The sequence below is a fragment of the Kogia breviceps genome, chromosome 8 (assembly GCF_026419965.1).
Source record: "Kogia breviceps isolate mKogBre1 chromosome 8, mKogBre1 haplotype 1, whole genome shotgun sequence".
Taxonomy (NCBI): domain Eukaryota; kingdom Metazoa; phylum Chordata; class Mammalia; order Artiodactyla; family Physeteridae; genus Kogia; species Kogia breviceps.
The window spans coordinates 538495-560093 of NC_081317.1; the positions used below are offsets into that span (position 1 = coordinate 538495).

General features: G+C 61.4%; 3 protein-coding genes across 6 annotated transcripts in view; 2 read left to right on the top strand and 1 right to left on the bottom strand.

Moving 5' to 3' along the window:
• Positions 1-6601: 6601 nt before the first annotated feature.
• ENTPD8 (ectonucleoside triphosphate diphosphohydrolase 8) lies at positions 6602-10226 on the top strand. Its single transcript, XM_059073214.2, has 9 exons — positions 6602-6727; positions 6811-6928; positions 7745-7895; positions 8020-8179; positions 8272-8502; positions 8576-8839; positions 9027-9137; positions 9311-9445; positions 9520-10226. Exons 1-9 carry the CDS (start codon positions 6602-6604, stop codon positions 9706-9708), a joined length of 1485 nt encoding a protein of 494 aa, XP_058929197.1. The 3' UTR covers positions 9709-10226.
• Positions 10186-20218, bottom strand: NOXA1 (NADPH oxidase activator 1). Of its 2 annotated transcripts, none has more exons than XM_067040239.1 (14): positions 19595-20218; positions 17646-17728; positions 16674-16782; positions 15438-15572; positions 14745-14852; positions 13774-13833; positions 13484-13527; positions 12849-12981; positions 11545-11584; positions 11276-11334; positions 10881-11035; positions 10634-10748; positions 10429-10543; positions 10186-10330 (listed from the first exon to the last, which is right to left on the bottom strand). In XM_067040239.1, the coding sequence occupies exons 1-14, from the start codon at positions 19769-19771 to the stop codon at positions 10227-10229; spliced, it is 1437 nt and encodes a 478-aa protein (XP_066896340.1). In that variant the 5' UTR covers positions 19772-20218; the 3' UTR covers positions 10186-10226. The 2 variants fall into 2 exon arrangements, with proteins under 2 accessions (XP_066896340.1, XP_066896339.1); XM_067040238.1 differs by having other exon boundaries at positions 10429-10561; positions 19595-20140.
• A 77-nt stretch (positions 20219-20295) lies between these two features.
• The window catches only part of EXD3 (exonuclease 3'-5' domain containing 3), a 73940-nt gene continuing 72636 nt past the window's right edge, over positions 20296-21599 (top strand). For all 3 annotated transcript variants that reach the window (XM_067040230.1, XM_067040233.1, XM_067040232.1), the window contains exon 1: positions 20296-20442. The gene's annotated coding sequence lies outside the window, so the exon portion shown is untranslated. The remainder of the gene's footprint in view (positions 20443-21599) is intronic.

Genomic DNA, 21599 nt, shown 5'->3' on the forward strand with positions numbered 1-21599 from the left:
TAGAAAAAAATTTTTGAAGCAAAAATTGACAATTGAAAGTAGAAATAGACAAATCCACAATTACAGTTGGAGTCAGCAGTACTTCTCTCTCAGTAATAGATAAAACTAGTAGACAGAAGGTCAGCAAGGATATAAAATAAGTGAACAATACTATCAACCAACTGGACATAATGACATGTACAGCACACTCCACACAACAGCAACAGAATGTATATTCTTCTCAAGTGCACATAGAACATTCACCAAAATAAAGCATAGCTTGATTTAAAAAAACAAACCTTAGCAAATTTAAGATAATCGAAAACATACAAAGCATGTCCTCTGACTATAATAGAATTAGAGTAGAAATCAATAAGAGAAAAATGTCAGGAAAATCTTTAATCACTTGGGAATTAAACACCACAATCCTAAATAATCCACGGATCAAAGAGGGAGTCTTAAGGGAAACTTAAAACATTTTGAACTGAATGAAATTAAAATACAGCATGTAAGAAAATTGAGAGATGCAGCTAAAGCAGTGCTTAGAGGGAAATTTATAGTACAAATGGTTACATTAGAAAAGAAGAAGGGTCTCAAGTCAATAATCTAAGCTTCCATCTCAAGAAATTAGAAAATGATGAGCAATATAGACCCAAGTCATGCAGAAGAAGGGAAATACATATAAGAGCAAAAATCAAAAGAATGTGGAAACCAAAAACCAATAGAAAAAAATGGTGGAAAAAGCTGATTCTTTGGAATGATCAATAAAATTGATAAACCTCTAGCAACACTGGCAAAAAAAAAAAAAAAGTGCAGACACAAATTACCAGTATCAGGAACGAAAGAGGTCTGTCACTACAGACATCACGAAAGGATAGGAAAAGAATGCTCTGAATAACTCTGTTGACATAAATTCAATAGCTGGAGTGACATGGACCAAGTCCTCAAAAGCCACAAGCTACCAAAACTCACTCGGCATGAACTAGATAGCTTGAATAGCCCTATCACTACTGAAGAAATTAAATCTATAGTTTAATGTCTTCTGAAAAATAAAGTCTCATAGTTTCACTGGCAAATTACACTAAACATTTAGAGAAGAAATACGAAGTCTACAGATCCCTTCCAGGAAATAAAAGGGGAAGGACAACTTCCCAACTCGTTCCCAGTCCAGCATCACCCCAGTACTGAAACCAGCACTAAAAAGAAAACAACAAACCCTTGTGAACATAGCTGCAAAAACCCTCAACAGATACAATTATGCTTATTCTCTGAAGTAGTTCTGTTCCATGAAGTCACTGCAAACTCCAAGTTAGCCAACACCGAACCACTGCTCCCCGGGGGAGATAGAGGCTCAGGTTCCTGAAAGCACAAAAGCACAAAAAACATGGCACGAAACAGACCGTGAAAAGGACACTTGTTTACAGCAAGAGCTGAAACAAGAAGGCAGTGTCGCCTTGTTCAACCTCAGCTGAGGACGTGCACGTCAAGTCACGCAAGCTTTTTGCTGCTCTGTTCATGTCCACAGATGACCACGGAAGCACTACAAGTATTGATCTGGGGATTACAAAAAACTTTTGAGGTTAGGAGGCAAAATTGCAAATACAAAATCCACAAATAAAGAGACCTGACTGTGTTAACAAATAAAATCCAGTGATATATAAAGAAAACAAAGCACCACAACCAAGTGAAGTTCGTCCTGAGAACGTATGGCTGGTTGGGTATTCAGAAAGATCACTCAGGGTATATGACCACACTGAGTGTCCAAAGAAGAAAAATCACATGAACATATTAATGGATGAAGACAAAGCACGTGACAAAACACCGCGCTCATTCGTGACAAACACTCTAGCAAACTAGAAGGGAACTTCCGCACCCTGGCAAAGGCACCCGCATGACACCCGCAACGCACACCGTGCTTCACGGTGGACGGCAAGTTCAGGCTGGGAACGAGGCTCAGGTGTGCAGCCATCCCCCTACTTCGTGCACCTGGGAGCCTGGGCCAGGGCAGCAGGTGAGAAAGAGGAAGGAGAGGCACACGCGGCAGGAGAAGCGGCCGCTGTCCTGTTCACAGACCACACGGCTGTCTGCGTCAGAAACCCCAGGGAATCCACACACCCTCCTGGCGCTAATCGGTGGGCTTAGCACGGTGGTGGGTACAAGGTCAACCGCAAAGACCAACTGCATCTACTTACCGCCAACGAACAATTGAAAACTGAATTTTTAAAAGTACCATTTACAATAGCTCCCCACCGAAATGAAATACGTAGGTATAAATCTAACAAAACAGGTACTGGATCATTGTTCTGAACACTCGAAAAATGCTGATGAAAAAAATTTTAAGACCTAAACACTAACTAGAGAGAAGAGAAATTGTGTTCATGGATTGGAAGACTCAGAATTGTAAAGATATCAATTCTCCACAAAGTGATCATGTAACGCCAATAAAAGTTTCAGGAGAATTTTTTTGTACATAAAGAGGGGCTGACTATAAAATTTATATGGAAGGGCACAGGAACTAGAACAGCTAAAACAATTTTGAAAAAGGAGATTGAAGTTGGAGGTCCCGTACTGCACAATTTTAAGGTTTACCGTGTGGGGACTTCCCTGGCGGTGCAGTGGTTAGGAATCCGCCTGCCAAGGCAGGAGACACGGGTTTGAGCCCTGGTCTGAGAAGATCCCACGTGCCACGGAGCAACTAAGGCCGTTCTCCACAACTACTGAGCCTGCGCTCTAGAGCCCGTGCTCAGCAACAAGAGAAGCCACCGCAATGAGAAGCCCGCGCACCACAATGAAGAGTAGCCCCCGCTGGCCGCAACTAGAGAAAGCCCGCGCGCAGCAATGAAGACCCAACACAGCCAGAAATAAATAAGTAAATAAATAAATTTCTGTTTAAAAACCCACATCTTTAAAAAAAAAAAAAAAAAGACTTACTATGTGGCTGCATAATCAAGACAGAATTGGGGACGAGAGACACAACAGAATGTCCAGAAATGGGCCCTCACAAATATGGCCAATCATACAGAGGTGCAGAGGGGTCCACAGAGAAAGGATGGTCCTTTTTTTTTCCTTTTTAAAAAAATTAATTAATTTCTATTTTGGCTTCATTGGGTCTTCGTTGCTGTGTACAGGCTTTTCTCTAGTTGTGGCGAGCAGGGGCTACTCTTCGTTGCGGTGCGCGGGCTTCTCATTGCTGTGGCTTCTCTTGTTGCAGAGCACGGGCTCCAGGCACATGGGCTTCCGTAGTGTGACACGTGGGCTCAGCCGTTGTGGCTCGCGGGCTTAGTTGCTCCAAGGCATGTGGGATCCTCCCGGACCAGGGCTCGAACCCATGTCCCCTGCGTTGGCAGACAGATTCTTAACCACTGGGCCACCAGGGAAGCCCCCGTCTTTTTTTTTTTTTAATTTTATTGAACTATAGTTGATTTACAATGTTGTGTTAATTTCTCCTGCACAGCAAAGTGACTCAGTTATTTATACACACACACACAGACACACAGACACACACACACACACACGTATATATTCTCTTTCATATTCTTTTCCATTATGGTTTATCACAGGATATTGAATATAGTTTCTTGTGTTATGCAGTAGGACCTTGTTGTTTATCCATCCTGTATATAATAGTTGGCATCTGCTCACCCCAAACTCCCATTCCTTCCCTTCCCTACTCCCCCTCCCCCTTGGCAACCTCAAGTCTGTTCTCTATGTCTGTGAGTCAGTTTCTGTTTCACAGATAGGTTGGTTTGTATCATATTTTAGATTCCACACGTAAGTGATATCATACGGTATTTGTCTTTCTCTTTGTGACTTACTTCGCTCAGTATGATAATCTCTAGGTCCATCCGTGTTGCTGCCAATGGCATTATTTCCTTCTTTTTTGATGGCTGAGTCATATTCCATTGTATATATGTACCACATCTTCTTTAGAAAGGATGGTCTTTTCAACACCCGGTGCCGGTGCCTCGGCCGTCCACATGCAGAGGAGGTGGACTTGACCAAGCCACACATCTTACAAAGAATAATTCAAAATGGGTCATAGATCAAGTTACATCATGAAACTAGGAGACTTGAGGAGAAAGAATTCTTCATGACCAGGGGTTAGGCAAAAAGTTCTTAGTAACAACACACAAAGACCATCCACAAAAAAACACACTGATAAATTTGACTTCATCAAGAATTTTAAAATTTGCTCTGTGAAATACACTGTTCAGATAAGATACGGACTGAGAGAAAATATTTGCAAACCTCATACAGGAGAAGGGGCTGCACCTAGAATATATAAAGAATGCTCCAAACTCAGCAGGAAGAAGTCAAACGATCCAACCACAAGATGTGACACTTGACCAGAGAGGATACACGTGCGCACAAAGCGCGTGGGGAGGTACTCGGCGTGCTCAGCCCTGGGTGCAAACTGGGAGCCACAGTGAGGCTGGACTGGGCGTCGGTCAGATCGGCTGAAATGAAAAGCTGGCACGCGGACCCTGGAAGGACACAGAGAGACCGGCTCTCTCACGCCAGAGAACATCTGTGCAGTTCTGCAGCGAGTTAAACCCGGCAGTCTGTCTGCGGGGTGGGAGCGGAAGCGCAGGTCCAGCGAAGCCTCGTGCGTGAATGTCCGCGGCAGCTTTTCACAGTCGGAGAGCGGGAACCCCGATGCCTCCAGCGCCGGCGGTTCAGCAAACGGTTCATCAGAGCAGCCGCTCTCCACGTGGGCACAGGGGAGACGGAGACGCCGGGCCTCAGGCCTCGAGCTGAGGGGAAGAAGCCAGGCTCAGTCGGTCTCTGAGACCCCCTCCCGAGGACAAAACCTCAGCGAGGGGAGCCGGTGGGGTGGGGGCTGGGGCCGGGGCCGGGCGCTTCTGGTTGTGGTGGCCGGGGTCACACAAATAGGCCCGTGTGCACAAAAAGGGGCAATTTCACCGCACACCTGCAAACCACCAAACCACCCGACTGCGGCTGACTCGCGGCCTCCTCGCGGGAGCACAGCTGGCCCCGGCCGGGCCTTTGCTCTGGCCGAGCCCTCGGCCCCGGGCCCTTTCCAGTCACCTGACGCCGCTGACCTGCATCGGAGGGCAAAGTCTGAGCAGCCTCCGGAGGGGACCGCCCTGGGCGGGGCCGGTGGCCCCAGGTGGCGGCAGGCAGCAGCGGCTCGGCTCGCCACCTGCCTGACAGCAGAGCCCGGCTCAGGGGAGCAGCGTCGGGTGGCGGGCAGAGGCGGGGCGGTACCTGGCAGGCGCCTGAGAGACGCCCGGCGGCCCAGCCTCTGCATTGCGCTCCTTGCCCACCAGCCCAGGTGAGGGGCCGCCCTGGTCTGGGGGTGCTGACCGGTCCTGAGGGCGCGCTCGGACTGTGTGGCGTCGACCCGGCCTCTCTGCCCACCCGCTGGGGGCTCAAGCTGGGGGCTCAGGGTGCTGCACGCCCTGCAGGGGGGTGTGAGGGGCGTACCGCTGTCCTTGGCCCTGCCTGTAACTTGTCCGTCTCTGTGAGGTGGCCTGTGGCCAGGGTGCTTTTGGGGACACAGGCTGGGTCCCGTCCGGCCTGGCCCCGACGGCGGCTCGAGCAGGTCACCCGTCCTCCCTGAGCCTCGCCCTTCCCTCCCGAAAGTGGGATCACGACGCGGACGGGCCGCCTGGAGCCCGGGGCCCTGCATTCGCCCTGAGAGGCGGACGGCCCCTGGGAAGAGCCGCTCAGCGTCCACGGGCCTCAAAGCTCTGCAGACCTCAGGCCATTTCCTTCGGACAGGGGTGGCCACCGGCCCGAGGCCCCTGCTGACCTCGTGTGCACGGGCCCCTGCTCGGGACGCTTGGGGGCTGGAGAGGACCCTGCAGAGGCCTCAGCCACGGAGCTGGTGCCGTGGCCCCGTGCAAAGCACATTCCCGGGTCGGCCTGGGCCGGCCGCGAGGGAGCGTCACGGGGGCCAAGTGAAAAGTTTCAGATCAGAGGAGCCCGAGGTTGGGTTTTTACTCAGACACCGCATGAATCTGTTCAGAACCCCTGGGCCTTCAGGCCCTTCGGTAGAGAGGCCGTGCTTCCGGGACCCCGCTGACCTGCTTGGCAACAGTCAGACGTCCGGGCAGTCGGTCACCTGTCCCCACCGGGCTCAGGCCTGACCTCAGGGCTCTTAGAAAACCGTCCTGGGGGAGGCCTGGGGCGAGGGCTGCGCTCAGCAGCCAGGTCGGTGGGAGAGGTGGCGCCCGGGGCCCCCGAGTTCACTGTGGAGCTGGGGCTTCTCATCCCGCAGGGGGCGGGAGGGGAGCTGGGGTCCCGGGAGGGTGTGGGCCGCGGGGCTGCCGGATCACACGGGGGTGGCTCCGCTGGGCCCCAGCGTGGCACTAGAAAGGGGGTCTCCGGGACCTCCTCACTGCTGTGTGCTGCAGCCTAGCCTGTCGCCAGACAGGGCGTCCCGGTGCCGGGTCCCTGCCGGCCCCCGTGACGCTGCAACACCACGCGCAGCCCGGCTCTCCGGCGTGGTCTTTAGTCCCGCCCGTCGAGCCGGCCGGGGTGGGCTGCTGTCTGAGCCCCGGGGAGGACCGAGGGGCTCTCCAGGGTGGCAGCGCCCGCAGCCGGCAGAGGCTGGGTGCCCACTGCTGCCCACCCCGCAGGTGCCAGGCCCGCCCCCATGGGGCTGACGCGGAAGGACCGGGCCTTCGCAGCCCTGCTGGGGGCCGCAGCGGTCTCAGGCCTCGCCACGCTCATTCTCTTCCTGGTGGAGGCCACCAACGTCCTCCTGCCCGCAGACACCAAGGTGTGCCCCCAGACCCCACCCGGGGGAGGCCGGGCTTGGCCGTGACGGCCCTGACGCCCTCCTGACCCTGGTGTCACTCCCAGTTCGGGATCGTGTTCGACGCTGGGTCCTCCCACACGTCACTCTTTGTGTATCAGTGGCTGGCAAACAAGGAGAATGACACGGGGGTGGTCAGCCAGGCCCTGGCCTGCCAGGCGAAAGGTCAGTGGGCAGTTCCATCGAGGGTGGATGGGTGTTGTGGGAGCTGCCAGCCGCTGCCCGGCTGGGGTTTCCAGCTGGACGGAGGTTTGGGAAGGGGCACAGGCTGGAGCTGGGCGGCAGCGAATCAGCCTAAAGGAAAGGGGCTCAGAGAGGCTCAGTGAGTTGCCCCAGGGGGCCCAGCGGGCCAGTGGGAGCTGGGCCAGGGCTCTGGATCTGTCCTGCCTGAGCCTGCAGAGATCCGAAACCAACTCTTCCAGCTCCTGGGGCTCCAGACGTGGCATCCCTCCAACCTCTCCCTCGGACTTCACGTGGCCTCAAATTCCCGTGTGTCTCAAATCTCCCTCTTCTGTCTTTTGTAAGGATGTCAGTCGTTGCTCTTAGGGCCCACCTGGGGAATCCAGGATGATCTCACCTTAAGATCCCTAACTTGGGCTTCCCTGGTGGCGCAGTGGTTGAGAATCCGCCTGCCGATGCAGGGGACACGGGTTCGTGCCCCGGTCCGGGAAGATCCCACATGCCGCGGCGCAACTGAGCCCGTGAGCCATGGCCGCTGAGCCTGCGCGTCCGGAGCCTGTGCTCCGCAACGGGAGAGGCCACAACAGTGAGAGGCCCGCATACCGCAAAAAAAAAAAAAAAAAAAAAAGATCCCTAACTTAATGACATCTGCAAAGACCCTTTTTCCAGACACGGTCCCATTTGCAGGCTCTGAGGGTGAGGATGTGGATGCATCTTTGGGGGCTAGTTTTCAACCTCCCACAGGCCCTTTCAGCTCAGCTTCCTTTGGGGCCTGGAGCCTTGTCCTGTGGTGTGTTTCAGGGCCTGGCATCTCTTCCTACGCCTCCGACCCTGCACGGGCTGGCGAGAGCCTGCAGGGCTGCCTGGAGGAAGCGCTGGCCCTGATCCCGAAGGCCAAGCATCAGCAAACGCCCATGTTGCTGGGGGCCACGGCCGGCATGAGGCTGCTCAGGTGGGGGCCGGTGGGGACCCGCGCGCGTCCCTGGGGCCGCGGTGCGAGGGCTGCGGTCCCCGCTCAGGCGGGATGGAGGGGGGGTGGCTCCTGCGGCTCCAGCGCCCCTGTCCTCTCCGTGCAGCCAGAAGAACAGCTCTCAGGCGGAGGGCGTCTTCGCCGCGGTCAGCCGGGCCCTGAGCCAGTCTCCCGTGGACTTCTGGGGCGCTGAGCTCCTGGCTGGGCGGGACGAAGGGGCCTTAGGTTGGGTCACCATCAACTACGTCCTGGGCCTGCTGGTGAAGGTGCCACAGACGGCCCCAGGGTGGGAGGGGCGCTCGGGGTGGGGGGTGATCGTGGCCGGCCCCAGGACTCAGTGCCCGCTGTCTGTGGCCAGTACTCCTTCTCCGGAGAATGGATCCGGCCTCTGGAGGGGACGCTGGTGGGCGCCCTGGACTTGGGTGGGGCCTCCACCCAGATCACCTTTGTGCCTGGAGGCCCCATCCTGGACACCACCACCCGGGCCACCTTCTGCCTCTATGGCACAGAACACAGCGTCTACACCCACAGCTACCTCTGCTTCGGGCGCGACCAGATGCTGAACCGGCTCCTGGCCGGGCTGGTGCAGGTGGGCTGCTCTGCGGGGAGGGCGGGGCGCCCTGCCAGGCCGGTGCTCAGAGGTGCCCCCACCCTCCCCGCAGAGCAGCCCGGGCCTCCTGGTGCGCCACCCCTGCTACCACAGCGGCTACCGGGGCACGCTGGCCCTGGCCCCCCTGTACGAGTCGCCCTGCGTCCAGGCCGCTGCCCCCCGAGACCTCGGCCAGAACCTCACTGTGGAGGGGACGGGGAACCCCGGGGCCTGTGTCGCCGCCATCCGGGGTCTCTTCGACTTCTCCAGCTGCGAGGGCCGAGGAGACTGCGCCTTCGACAGGGTCTACCAGCCCCCCGTGCGGGGCCAGTTCTACGTAAGCCCCTGCGGCCTGCCCTCGGGGCCCAGCTTACCCCGGGGCCCCAGGGCCCAACCCCAGGGGGCCCTCGGGGAGCCTGGGACCCCAGGTGGGGTGGGAGGGGGCGGGGTGGGGCGGAACCTGGCTCATCCGGGGCCCCCCTGCCTTGTGCCCTGCCCGGGCATTTCACCCCCGCCTCCCCCAGGCCTTCTCCAACTTCTACCACACCTTCCACTTCCTGAACCTCACCTCCAGGCCGCCGCTGGCCACGGCCAATGCCACCGTCTGGGAGTTCTGCCAGAGGCCCTGGAAGCTGGTGGGTGGATGCAGGCCGCCGGGCCCCAGCTCCCCGGGCTGCAGACTCCACCGAGCGGGGAGCCCGTCCCAGGCAGTGTGCCTGGGGGGCTGGGGGGCTCCAGGCAGGAGACTCAGGGTCACGTCTCTGGGGGGGGCCGGCCTCACGGGGCTCCTGGCCTCCCGGGCCCCCAGGTGGAGGCGAGCTCGCCCGGGCAGGACCGCCAGCTGCGCGACTACTGTGCCACGGGCCTGTACATCCTGACGCTCCTGCTTGAGGGCTACGGGTTCAGCCAGGAGACCTGGGGCGGCATCGAGTTCCGCAAGCAGGTGACGGCTCAGGGCGACAGGGGGTCGGGGCTTCGGGCCGCCGCCCACAGCCTGACCGGCCGTGTGGCCCGCAGGCCGGTGGCACCGACATCGGCTGGACGCTGGGCTACATGCTGAACCTGACCAGCCTGATTCCAGCCGAGGCGCCCGCCCACTGGCGGGCACAGAGCTATGGCGTCTGGGTGGCCGGAGTCGTCTTTTTGGTGCTGACCCTCACGGCCGTTCTCGGGGCCGCTGCGGTGCAGCTCTGGCTCCGGGACTAGGCCGGCTGCCACCTGGTGCTGGAAGGCCGAGGCCTGAGCTGGCCCGAGCCTTCCTGAGCCCCGACCCCCAAGGCTTGCCCTGTGGGCTCTGGCCACATGGCCCCCTTTTGCCCTTGGGGTCATTCTGGCCACGGAGGCTGTGCCGTGGCCCCAACCACGGCCTTCAGGTCCCAGCGCCCCAGTGTTTCCCATGTTGCATAAGGGCTGGGCCGTCGCGACCCCTGCAGCTCTCAGGGCTGTGTGACTGCAGACGCACGGGTTCAGGGCCAGGCCGAGCCTGGGAGTGGGGGTGACTGCTGGAGGTAGAGGGGGCCCGGCTCTTTGGGAGGGGCCGGCTGCGGGCCCTGGCCTCTCCAGGAGCTGGCAGAGCCAGCGTCCAGGCTCTGCGGGCTTTTCCCAGAGCAGCCACCCCACACCCTCGGAAGCCTCAGTCAGGCCCCCTCAGTGGCCAAGCCCAGAAGACGGACCACACCTTGGTGAGGGCAGATCGCCTTTATTAAACCCTCCTTGCCACGGACTTAGCGCCAAGCTCCTGATGTGCGCCGGACGGCTGGGACCACGAAGCGCTTGGGGAAAATACCGATACAGCCGTCGCAGTGGCCCTCCAGCCACGCCTGGTCCACTGCAGGGGGCGTCAGGGCATCACCACATCTGCTCGCAGACACCGCGTCTGCCCCGGGGCCCCGGCAGGGCGACGGGGGCGGGCAGTGCCAGCTCTACCTTCGCACAGGACGTCCACGGTGTCTCCCGGCTGCAGGGCCAGGTCCTCGGGCCCCTGGGCGGAGTAGCCGTGCCGGGCCACCACCTGGTAGAGGACGGGCCGGCCGCCCACTCCCTGCGGCAGCGGGGAGGGCTGTAGGGTAAGCTCAGCACGGCGAGAAGGGCTGGACGTCCGCGCCCCGGGCCGCCCCCCGCCCGGGCTCACCTGGCACTTCAGCCGCAGCGCCGCAGGGCCGGCAGCCGCGCCCCGCCAGGCCCTCTGCAGCGCCTCCTCCCCGGTGAGGGGCACCCAGCCCCCGCCGTCCCTAGGGTCTCGGTAACTGCAAAGAGATGTGTGCGGCGCGGGCAGGGGCTTTAGGGAGGGTGCTGACCTCTGCCCTCAAAAGCCTCTCCCAGGGCCGGGGCTAACAGGTGCCCGGCTTGGCGCCCTCCCACCCAGCTTGCCAGCTGACCTGAGCTGCCCACTCTGGGCCTGGGGAGGGAGGGCCTGGCTTATCAGGGCCCGCAGGCTGGACAGGTCAGCTCCTCTTGGGGCCCTCAGGGCCAGGGTGAAGGTGCACTGCACTGTGAAGGTCACCAAGGACTCGGGGCCCCCTGCAGCCACGCCCTGGGTCCAGGCAGAAAGGTGGTCGGTCTCCAAGGCCCCAGATCTGTGTGCCCGGGACGGCTAGGGTGGGCTTCAGGCCAGGGCGCAGGGCAGGGACTGAGAGGGTGGGAGGGGCTGGGGCTCTGGACTTGGGAAGCTTCTTTAGCTGGGGTCCCTGGAGGCATTCGGAGGGTGGGGTCTGGCCTTGGAGCCCCACGTCCCTGCGGGGTGGAGGGCGACATGAGAGCCAGCGCCTCTTACCCCAGCGCCTGCAGGATCCTCAGAGGAGCCAGGGCCCGGCCCCCCAGCCACCGGCAGCCCTGTGGGACGGGGAGGAGTCAGGGACTCAGGTGGCCACCGACCCCCAAATTAGAACATGTTGGGGTAGAGGAGATGCTGGCACCACGTGCCCACCGGGAGCCCCAAGGCCACCAGCTTCCTCCCTGGAGGCCAAAGAGGCTGCTCCCAGCCCCGCCCGGATACCTGCCTGGGGCTCCCTCCACAGAGGACCCTCCCACCACCAGCCTCACCTGGAGGGACCCGCTGGCCAACTTGCTTCACGTGGGGCCTCTGCAAGGAAAGCCACAGGCTGGGGCTCGGCCGGGCAGGGGTGGGGTTGGGGGCCGGGGTGGGGCCCTGAGGGTGGAGGTAGCTGTCCCTGGGCCTGGGCCTCATCGGGGGTGGTACCCAGACACTGTCCAAGCAGAGCCAGTGGTGAGGAGCAAGGCCTGCGAGACAGCCTGGCCAGGCAGGAAGCCACAAATCTAACGGCGTTAGAGGTGAATTCGGGGCATGAACCAGGTCTCTACAGGCCTGGAGACTACAGACGGGCCACCTTGCGCTGTAGGCACCAACCCACCTTCCCCTGGCCCACCAGGAGGTGGCAGCTCCAGCTGGGGCTCCCGGTGACCCCGGGCACTGGGGACTGAAGCCAGGGACCCGCTGGACTTCACCCTGTGTTGGGACCCTAAGCAGTGGGTGTGCTGAGGGGCAGGAGAAACCCCAGAGGGCCCCAGTCCTGGCCATACCGACCAGCTAACTCAGGTCCTGATTTCAGGTGGGATCTGAAAGTTGGGCTAAGTTGGTACACGGAGTGTTTAGATTTCTATCAGATTTGTCAGCTGTTTAAAGCAAGTAGGAAGCTGCTGCCCATGGTCAGGAGGGTCAAGTGCTCGAACACCCAGCATGTGAACTTAGGGCCACAGGGTTTCATCAAGCACAGCCGTGATGGATGGCTTTCAAGGGCACCGATCTGTCCACCGAGTTAGCTGGACGTCAGTGAAAGAGGAAGTGAAGTAACCGTCTCGTTTTAAGTTGAGCCCTTTGATAAACTGAATGTGAAGTTTAACCACCTTCTCTGTGCTGGGCGGCCTCCCTGCTCCTGGTGCTGGCTGCACCCCCCTCCCCGCACACCTGCCCAGGAGACTCCTGTGCCCCTCCCTTCCTCGGCCTCACCCAGTGCCTGCGGCATCTCGGGGAGTCCCGTGTCCAAGAAGGAAGGCCGGGGGCCCCAGCTGAAGGCTGGGAGCCTCGTGGCTACGACGCGCGGGCTGCAGGCCCCTCCCGGGCCCAGGGCGGGCAGCGGGCTCCCGTCTGTGCACGCGTGAGCAGTGGTTTGTCCCTAACCCAGGGCATCCGGTCACCGTGGCTGGCGCCCGCCATGTCCCTGGCCCGCCTGAGGAAGCCAAACCTCTATCCCCCAGCAAGTGAGGAGGCCACCTGCCCTGCCCTGAGACCCTCGCAGGGCCCAGCTGTGGCTGGTCCCAAAGCTCCTCCTGGGGCGGGGGTCCTCCAAACACTGTGGCCCCTGCCTGCCCTGCCCAGGCTCACCCACCTGCTCGTCACTGGTGACCAGTGCGCCACGGTCAGCCCGCCCAGCCTGGCCAGAGCTGACCTCCATCTCCGCATCAAGGGGGGTTCCGGGGCCACAGCGGGTACCAGGTCCAGAGGGGCCTGTGTCATGGGCCCTAGAGGGAAGCGGGGGGTCCTCGTTCTCAGGTCTCACCCAGCCAGCACGGAGGTCGAGATCCTCCGTGAAAGGTGGGCCTAGGAGAGCCCTGAGCTGGAAACAAGGAGCACCCCAGTCGGACCACCGCCTGTGAGGCTGCATCTGGCGGGGCCGTCAGGGCCACTCCCGTCGGCCTGCAGCCCAGCCTGCACCCCACCCCGGCGCCTCTGGTGCCACCCCCAGGTCTGAGCAGAGCTTCAGTGAGGGGCGGGCAGGCTCTTTCCCCAGGAGCAGGACAGGCTCAGGACAAATGGGGGCACAGGGGGTGCTGAGCAAGGCGGGAGCCCCTCCCTGCACCGGGGCTCCAGCCAGTCCAGAAAGGGGACACAGCCAGCCTGGCCCCTGGCCCGGAGTGGCCACAGAGGGTCTGCAAAGGAGCTCTAGCCTCGGGCCGGAAGGCAGGCTTCGCAGGGCCTCTGCCGACAGGGGAAGAAGAGTGGGGGGCCACGGCCCCTTCCTACCGTTCGGCAGCCCCAGGCCTGGCTTCAGCACGCACGTAGAGAGCCTGTGGGCACACAGTGACCCCCTCCTCAGGATGCAGACCCCACGGAGCGTCGGGGACTGGGGGGAAAGTCTGCACAGTTTTCACTGGCTCTCTCCCAGGATGGGACGCCCCCCCACGTTTAGATCAGAAGGACGTTGAGAAGCCCGCAGGGAGGGTTTAAGGCACCCTTAAGAGTAACGGGTCTGGAAGGCCCCACCTACAAAACGTCAGAGGAGGAGTCAGGTGGCTGGAGGGCTGCCCACCCACCTGTGGCTGCTGAGGCCGGGCGTCCTTGTGCGGGCAGTCAGGGATGGAGCAGGCCACCACCTGGGGAGGGACAGCAAGGGGCCGGCCGAGTCAGGGGTGCCCAGCCCTCGCTGCCCATTCTGAACCCCTAAGTCTCCCATCTGCCCGGGGGGGCCGCCCAAGCCTGGCCCAAAGACGCTGGACCGCCGTGGTGGGGGCAGGGAGGTGGGAGAAATACGTTTGAAGAAGGAAAACATCTGTGCTGATCATTTTAACTTATTTTTCGTACAACTTTTAAAATATTCTTGTTTCTTAGAAGCAGTCATCTCCTGTGATGACAGGACTCCAAGTTGATGGATTCATGCAGCTCAGAGCCTCCTCCTCCACGCAGCCCTCCAGCAAAGACACATAGCACCTAGCCCTCGGGTGATCCGGGGGGTGTCAGGCCCGGCTGCGGGCCACCAGCTGGAAACCAGAGTGAGTGAACCTTCCTTTGTGCACAGGGAGTCCTCATCTCCCGGATCGGCACCCCACCTTTGGGGTGAGCTGCTCCCCTTAGCCTGTGATTTTGCTGGTGCTGCTCTGCTCGGACCCAGGGTCTTGCTCTCTGAGGCAGAGACGCAGGGAGGACACGGAAACACAAAACCCAGGAGATGCTGAGGCCAGAAGTGCGAGTCGAGGGCGGAGGTAGGCAGGGCCGGCGGCACCTTGGGGGTCCTTAGCAGCTTCTGGTGGGCTCCACCGCCAGCTTCCAAGACCCGGACCTGTGAGCCCTACTTGGAGACACTGCTGCCCACCCCGGGAGCCCTGTGTCCTCTGTGCACCCACCAAGGCCTTGATGACCCCGGGTGTCCCTGTGAACTCAGCCTGGAAGCTCGGGACACGGTGTGAGCTCAGCAGGGCCCTGGCTGCCCGCTGCTCTGCGGCCTGCTGGGTGCTGCTGGCCCCTGAGCCCCGGGGGCCTGAGAAGCGAGAAGCTGCCCCTCCCTTACCTTGGCCTTGCCCAGGAAATCCATGGGCTCCAAGTGCTCCAGGTGCCGCCTGTGCGGCCGGAAGACCTCACGCCTGGGGCCCTGCCGAGGCTGCAGGGGGGCCTGTTTCTGGAGGGGAGTCCGGACAATGCAGACCTGAGCACTGGGCCAGGCCCGAGGCTGCAGGAGCCTCAAAGCAGAAGGGATGGCTTGGCCCCGTCACCTACTTCCCATAGCCCGTGGGAAGCCCAGCCCACACCTGGGCACACAGGCCGCCTCCCTCCAGAAGTTTCTTCAGCTCATATAGTCAGTCTTGGGGGCGGGGCAGATGTGAGCCCCAAACTGCAGGCTATGGGCCTGGCAAGCCACCTGAGTCAGCTTAGGAGTCTGGCTCTGCTCACCTGCCCTCACCTGCCCCTCACCTGCTCCTCCCCTCCCCTCACCTGCCCCTCACCTGCCCTCACCTGCCCCTCACCTCCCTCACCTGCTCCTCACCTGCTCCTCCCCTCCCCTCACCTGCTCCTCACCTGCCCTCACCTCCCCTCACCTGCTCCTCACCTCTCACCTCCCCTCACCTGCTCCTCACCTCCCTCACCTGCCCCCTCACCTCCCTCACCTCCCCTCACCTGCCCCCTCACCTCCCTCACCTGCTCCTCACCTCCCCTCACCTGCCCCTCACCTACCCTCTCACCTGCCCCGTCACCTACCCCTTACCTGCACTTGGCCTAGGGCAATGTCCAGGTCATCGCGGGCCCCTTCCGGCCCCTTGGAGATGGCTTCCTCTAGGCTGCGGGTAGCCTCCGCCCAGAGCCCCAGTTGGCTCTGCACTGCAGCCACGCTGAAGAGCACCTGAGAGTGACACGGGGGTGACGGCAGGCCCAGGACGCCCCCCGGCCCCACCCCCACCAGCTCTGCCCTCAGCCCCACCTCCTGGACCCGCACATGGCCCTGCCCCTGGTCCAGCCACTGAGCTTCCCAGACACAGCTGCCCAGGGCTCTTCCGGGTGCCCAGCAGACGTGGAGCCCGCCTGGCTCTGCCCCTGGGCCGGCTCTGCCCGGCAGGCCTCATTCTCCAGACCCCCAGCCAGAGCGGATCAGCCCTCCCTGCTTCTCTGCTCTGAATGTCAGACGGACCTCCGACCTCCGGAAGCAGCCTCTCGTCCCTTGCAGCCCCGTCCTGCATTTGCCCTGAGCCCTCCTCCCCGTGCTGCCCTGCTTACTGAACCCCCAGAGTCTGGGGTGCTCTCTGAGGAAGGCCTCTCTCCGTCCCGCCCCTCCCCCTGTGTGGAAGGACGTTCTGGGCTGGAAGTGCTGGGAAACAGCAGTGAAGTCGCCAGTGCTCCCGGGAGCCGAGGGTGGAGAGTGGGGAGTGCTCACCCACGGCAGCCTCTGTCCCCGCAGTCTGCAGGGACACCGCGCTCCCAGAGCTGCTGTCACGTGGCCTGCTGGGGCCACGGCCGGCCGACTCCCACAGCCCGCCTTGCACACAGTGCCCTGGGCCAGGGCCACTTCCCCCGCGGCTGGCTTACTGGGACACGGGTGGTTCCCAGGGGCTCCGAGGCAGCACGCTTCCGGGAGCGCTAGGAGGCGCCCCTCCTAAGCCCCACCATCAGTGCCCACCCCGTCCCAGGAGGCCAGGAACGGCGCCAAGCGAGAACCCCAGGGAGGGGATGCCTGGGGCCCACAGCCAGGCCTGCTTCGGCCCAGCGCCCCCCCTCCTGTCACCTCTCGCTGACCTCTGACCCTCCCCTGCGCCCCCTGGTGGGGTTTGGGGGCCCCACGGGCCAGAGGGAGCGCCAGAGTCAACACGGCCCCAGCTGTGGCAGCGACAAGACAGCGGGACCCAGAGGATGGGCTCTTCTGGGCGAGCGGCCTAGAAGGACCACCTGGGCCGCCTGCCCGCAGACAGCACCCCCAGCGCCCAGCTGCGTCCCCTCCCCGCACGCCCACCTCCCAGGCCCGGAGCTTGAACCGCAGGCCCAGCTGGGTGTAGTCGATGGTGGCGTTGTCCCTCAGCTGTGCCAGGGTCCGCTGGAAGTCGGACAGGGCCTCCCGGAACCTGTGGGCAGCAGGGGAGCCTGGCGAGGAGGCCCTCAGCGGCCAGAGGGCAAGGGGCAGAGCTTCGCCCAGCGCCACGCTGCCCCAGCTCCTGCTGCAGTGGTGGAGGCCGTGGTGGTCACCCAGGTCTCAAGTCTGGGGGTCCACACCCAGCCGGGCTGAGCAGCTCGTGGGGCTCCAGCTCTGTCCTCTGGGCACCTCGCTCCCCTGCCCGTACCCCAGACCCTCTCCCAAACCTCGGTGTGCAGAGTGCCCTGGGCGTGTCCTGCCTGCTTCTCGGGCCCCGCCCCACGGGCCTCCCCAAGCAGAGCCCCGCTGGAAGCTCCCCAGCCCCCACCAGAATCCCCATCGCCCCCAGGAAGGCTCCTGGGTTGGTGAGAAGAGGAGGTTGCCCCCAGAGCCCCCCTGCCCCCAGTGGGACCTTCTGTGGGTGCCAGGCCTGTCCTGCAGGCCGGATCCCTTCTCTGGGAAGGGCCCGGCGCCGAGGGCCGGGTGGCTAGGGAGGACCCCCATCACCTCCATGTCCTGGGATGCGCCACTCCTCCAGCCCTGCCCTCGGTTTCCACGTGGGCAGAACGGGTATAATCGCGCTGTCCCGGCTACAGCAGGGATGTAGGAACAAAGGAGGGGAAGCCGGCACAAGCACTCTGTGATCCCCGAAACCCCGTAAAGAGCCAAGGGTCAAGGTGCGGCCCTACCCTGCTTCCGCCGCCACACGACCACAGCATCCTGTTCCTGGGCTCCTCTGGGGCCGCCCAGGAAGGGTGGGTAAGAGGAGGTGACCCGTGGCAGAGAGGAACAAAGGAAAGGGCTCTGCAGAGCCAAAGGGCCATCAGAGAAAGAACAGGGCACTTCTGTGCTCACCTCTCCAGCTGGAAGTTGGCCACTCCTCGCTGGAAGAAGCCAACAGCCATGCAGGCATCCTTGGCCACTGCCTGGTCAAATGCCTGGGGACAAAAATGCCCATGGAACACCCAGGTCTGTAACCCCGTCACTCCTGTGTCACAGATGCGGTCCAGGAGGACGCCCAGCAATGGGTCAAGGAATCCTGTTGGCCCCCATCATGGCCACCTGCAGGAGGTCTTCCACGCTCACCCGGGGGGCCTCTGAGGCTGAGGCTGGGTTCATGCGTCACAGCCACAACCCAAAGCCGCCTGGGCTCCCGAGGTGCCCTGCGACGCGCTCAGGGGCAGTTCGGTGGCGGCACAAACCAACTTGTTTACCATGAGGACAAGGAAACACCCCATCCCGTTAATAATAGTTACCTTCGGGGGAGGGAGTTATGCAAGGTTTTTGTCTTTTTTAAATCCTAGTTTTGGTAGTTCGTACAAATTGACGCACTTCTCATCTATTAGAATCAGAGCAACAACACAAAAGTCTTAACGTGTGCGTAAAACACAGCTCTTCCTGAAACCAGACTCAGAAATGACATCACCTGTTCCTAAGGAGGACAGCAGCCACCAGTTAAACACAAGCAAGAGGAGGGCATACAGCAGCTATCAAGTTAAATACAGGCAACTGGATTGGTGTCATGGCCAAGTGGGGGGCTTGCTGAACTGAGTTTGACCCGAGGTTGAGGTCCACACACAGTACTGATGTGGCCACTCGGCACTAGGGAAACTCGTTTGTTGTCCTGCCACACAGAGCGGCCAAATCGAAGCTTCCGTAGGGCTCCTACCAACAGACTGCATTCCCAGCTACACCCTTCTCACCCTGTCCAGGTCCTCAGAGACAACCAGTTTTATCAATTGTAGCCCGTTCCATCTGCTTTTAAAAAAATTTCCAACGAACATGCCTCTGCTACTCCGTCTCTGGTTAGGGTGGAGGAGAATTTAACGCGCACACCCCTCTGCGCAGAGCTTTTGTCCCCTCTCTCTAGTTAAATCACGGCTCAGAGGAAGTGGTGACTGGACTGGCCTCACACTGCTGATTCCATGGTGTCCAGTGATCGCACCCCCCTTGTGGGGTAACATTCTAACACTGACATTGCTGCTGAGATAACTGTAGATTCATACACAGATGTGAGGAATGAGAGGGCAGGTCCCTTGAACACGTTTTCGGTAGCTGTCACTGATGGCCTGCACAATGCTGGAATCTGGCTCTTTCTCAGGCGGATTCAGGGTGCTGCTGGCTTTTTGTTGTCACCCATGGAATGTGCACCATTGTAATAAACCTGGGGGCTTGAAGGGCAGAGCGTGGCCTTGCCCTTCGGCGGAGGCACGTGTGTGTGTGCGCCCATGTGTACCCCCAGCTCTTGGTTCTGCTTTGGGGAGTGGGTGGGAGACAGGTGAGCGCTCAGATCTGGGGTTTGGGCAGCAACCAGAGACCTTATCTCCTGGTCATCACCGCCGGTGTCTGTAGAAGGCCCAGCCCAAACCCTACACCCTGGGTGCCCCTTCCCAGCCCCGTCCAGCTTTGAGCCTGTTTGCGGGTATGTTAGCACCTCGGCCAAGAGCACCTGAGCCAGAGTTCATCCAGGCCGTTCCCCAAAACTGCAGAGCCTGGCACATGGTCACCACACAGTGGAGGCAGTGCCAGAGCCCTGCACCCCCATCCAGGCCCTGACTCAGCTCCGCTGGGGTCCCCTGCCCACACAGGCCTCCCCTGCTTAGGTGTTCACTGAGGCGGACCTGAGGAGACATCCTCAGGTGGCCATCAAGGAGGAAGGGCAGGGGTCCTGGACTCACCCCTGCAGCTGCGACTTTATCCCACCCCTCATCGACCCACCCCCCAGGGCCAGAGAGCAGCGTCCCCCAGAGGTGGGGTCTCTGCGACCAACCCTGGGGTCGCAGGCTGTCGGGCCCCTGGCTCACCCGCAGCGCGGCCTCCGGGTCCCCGGCTAGCAGGTGCACGCAGCCCACGTTGAAGCTCATCCTGGCGGGCGGCTCCGGGACGCTCGAGAAGAGGCGCAGGGCGCAGTCCCAGTCCCCACGCGCCACGGCCTGCGCGCCCCTGTGCCAGTCGCGCACCAGGTCCCCGAGCAAGGGCATGACGACGTGAACACCAGCCCGGCCCCACGGCGGAAGTCGGAGATTCCTGGCCAGAGCGCGGCGGGCGCGGCCGGCGGCGTTGGAGGTCCCGTCACGAGTCCGGAGGGGTGGCTGGGGGCCGAGGACCGCGGAGCAGGGGCCCCGGCATCCGGAGACCGGCGTGGGGCTGCGGGGGCCCTCCGAGGATGACGGGAGGGTCGGGGACCGACACCAGCGCCAGGTACTCGGTGAGGGGCAGGGCGGGACGGGGAGCGCCAGGTGCGCCAGGCCTCCTGCGGCCCACGGCGCCCCCTGGCGGCAGAGCGGCCCCACCCCCGTCAGCCCCGCCCCCGGACTGACCACGCCCCAAAACAGCGGCCTGGAGGCTCTCCCAAGCCGCCCCCGCCCCACCGGCCTGACCAAGATCCCAGCCTGCCTCCCGGCTCCTCCCCGGACCCAGCCCGCCCCTCCGGACTAACCACGCCCCCAAACAGAGGCCCGGCTCCTCCCCCCGAGTCAACCTTGCCCCTCTGGACTTCCGCCTGGAGGTCCGCCAGCTCTCGTTTCCCGGCCCGCCACCTACAGCTCGCAGGCCTCGTCGGCCTTGGTGCGCTGAGGAAAGCCGTCCGGGCCCGCTGCTGACGTCGTGGCCGCGGCCGGGCCAAGGTTCCGGGCGGACCCCGCCGACTCAGGTAAGCGACCCCGGGGTGCGGGCCGAGCGTGCGAGGGGCGGGGGCTGTGGAGCACGTCGTGGGCCGGGCACTGGCCACAACTGGTGGCCCTGGGGCCTCCCGCGCCCGCGGCCGGTGCCGGACATGGGCACAGCTGGAAGGGCTCCGGGGGTGGGTCACCCTGGCTGGGCACAGCTAGTCTAGGACCCCGGGTCGGAGCCGGAGGGGAGGCCCGAGGCTCACGTGAGGAAGCAAGTCGTGGTCCTCCCCAACGGCCCTCTGGGGACGTCCGTCAGGGCGTCCTTCCGCCCAGGGAGACCCTTCCCCTCTCCGTCCTTCCCTCAGAAGGCAGGACTGGTCCAGCCCCCACCTCCCATGGCTGGCGCTGCCCCTGTGTGGGCAGGTGGGCCCCACGTGGTGCGGCCCGGGAGACCCTGGACGCCAAGCGCAGAGCCCCTGTGTACCCCGCCCCACCAAGTCTCTGGTTGACCTTAAAGATAAAACAGCCAGTTATTTTATCAGCAAAATGGGCTTATTCAGGAACAGCAGAGAATTGCAACTCAGGACAAGAGGGCTACAGCGAAAACTATAGGCAAGACCAGCTAATAAAGGAGAGGAATGTTACTTGATAGAGAAAGAGGAAGTTGGGAGGGCTGCTTGCAAGGAGAGCCCATTGGAGGAAACGGGGTTCAGGGTGGCGACGCTTCCCATTGGCTGGGCTGCTGCCGGTGGGGAGAAAACCTCCCTTTTTCTCTGGGTCGATGTGAGGTACGTCTCTGCCTGTTTCGGGTCTGCAGACACGAGGAGTGGTGGTGTGTGAGAGCTCCCCTTTCAGCCTTCCCGACTCCGTTTTAATGAGGTTCCCTTCATTCAGTTTCACACCGTGAACACCAGAAGGTCCCCCTTCCTCCTTCACAGAGAAAGTAGAAGCCTCTAGAGATGGTGCACCTGCTGATGGAGCGAGGTGGTGCCTGCCCACAGGGCCCTGGGGCTCCGTCCTCAGGAGAGGCTGGGAGCCGCCCCTTAAAGTCAGGGGACCCCTACAGGTTCCTGGACCTCTCCCTTCTCAGCACATGTCCCACGGACACCCCTATTTATGTCTTATTGGCTGCCAGGATCTTAGCACCTGTGTTAGGTTTTTTCAGAGAGAGTGATTGTTTTTAAGGAATTAGGTCACG

Bases quoted from the DNA above. Each gene is read 5' to 3' on its own strand.
- ENTPD8 (XM_059073214.2), top strand. From the start codon at position 6,602: ATGGGGCTGACGCGGAAGGACCGGGCCTTCGCAGCCCTGCTGGGGGCC. The intron at 8,503-8,575 runs GTGGGCTGCTCT...CCCTCCCCGCAG, and splicing joins TCCTGGCCGGGCTGGTGCAG to AGCAGCCCGGGCCTCCTGGT. The intron at 9,138-9,310 runs GTGGGTGGATGC...CCGGGCCCCCAG, and splicing joins GCCAGAGGCCCTGGAAGCTG to GTGGAGGCGAGCTCGCCCGG.
- NOXA1 (XM_067040238.1), bottom strand. From the start codon at position 19,771: ATGCCCTTGCTCGGGGACCTGGTGCGCGACTGGCACAGGGGCGCGCAG. The intron at 10,562-10,633 runs GTGAGCCCGGGC...CTTACCCTACAG, and splicing joins CGCTGCGGCTGAAGTGCCAG to CCCTCCCCGCTGCCGCAGGG. The intron at 10,331-10,428 runs GTAGAGCTGGCA...CGCCCCCTGCAG, and splicing joins CGTGGACGTCCTGTGCGAAG to TGGACCAGGCGTGGCTGGAG.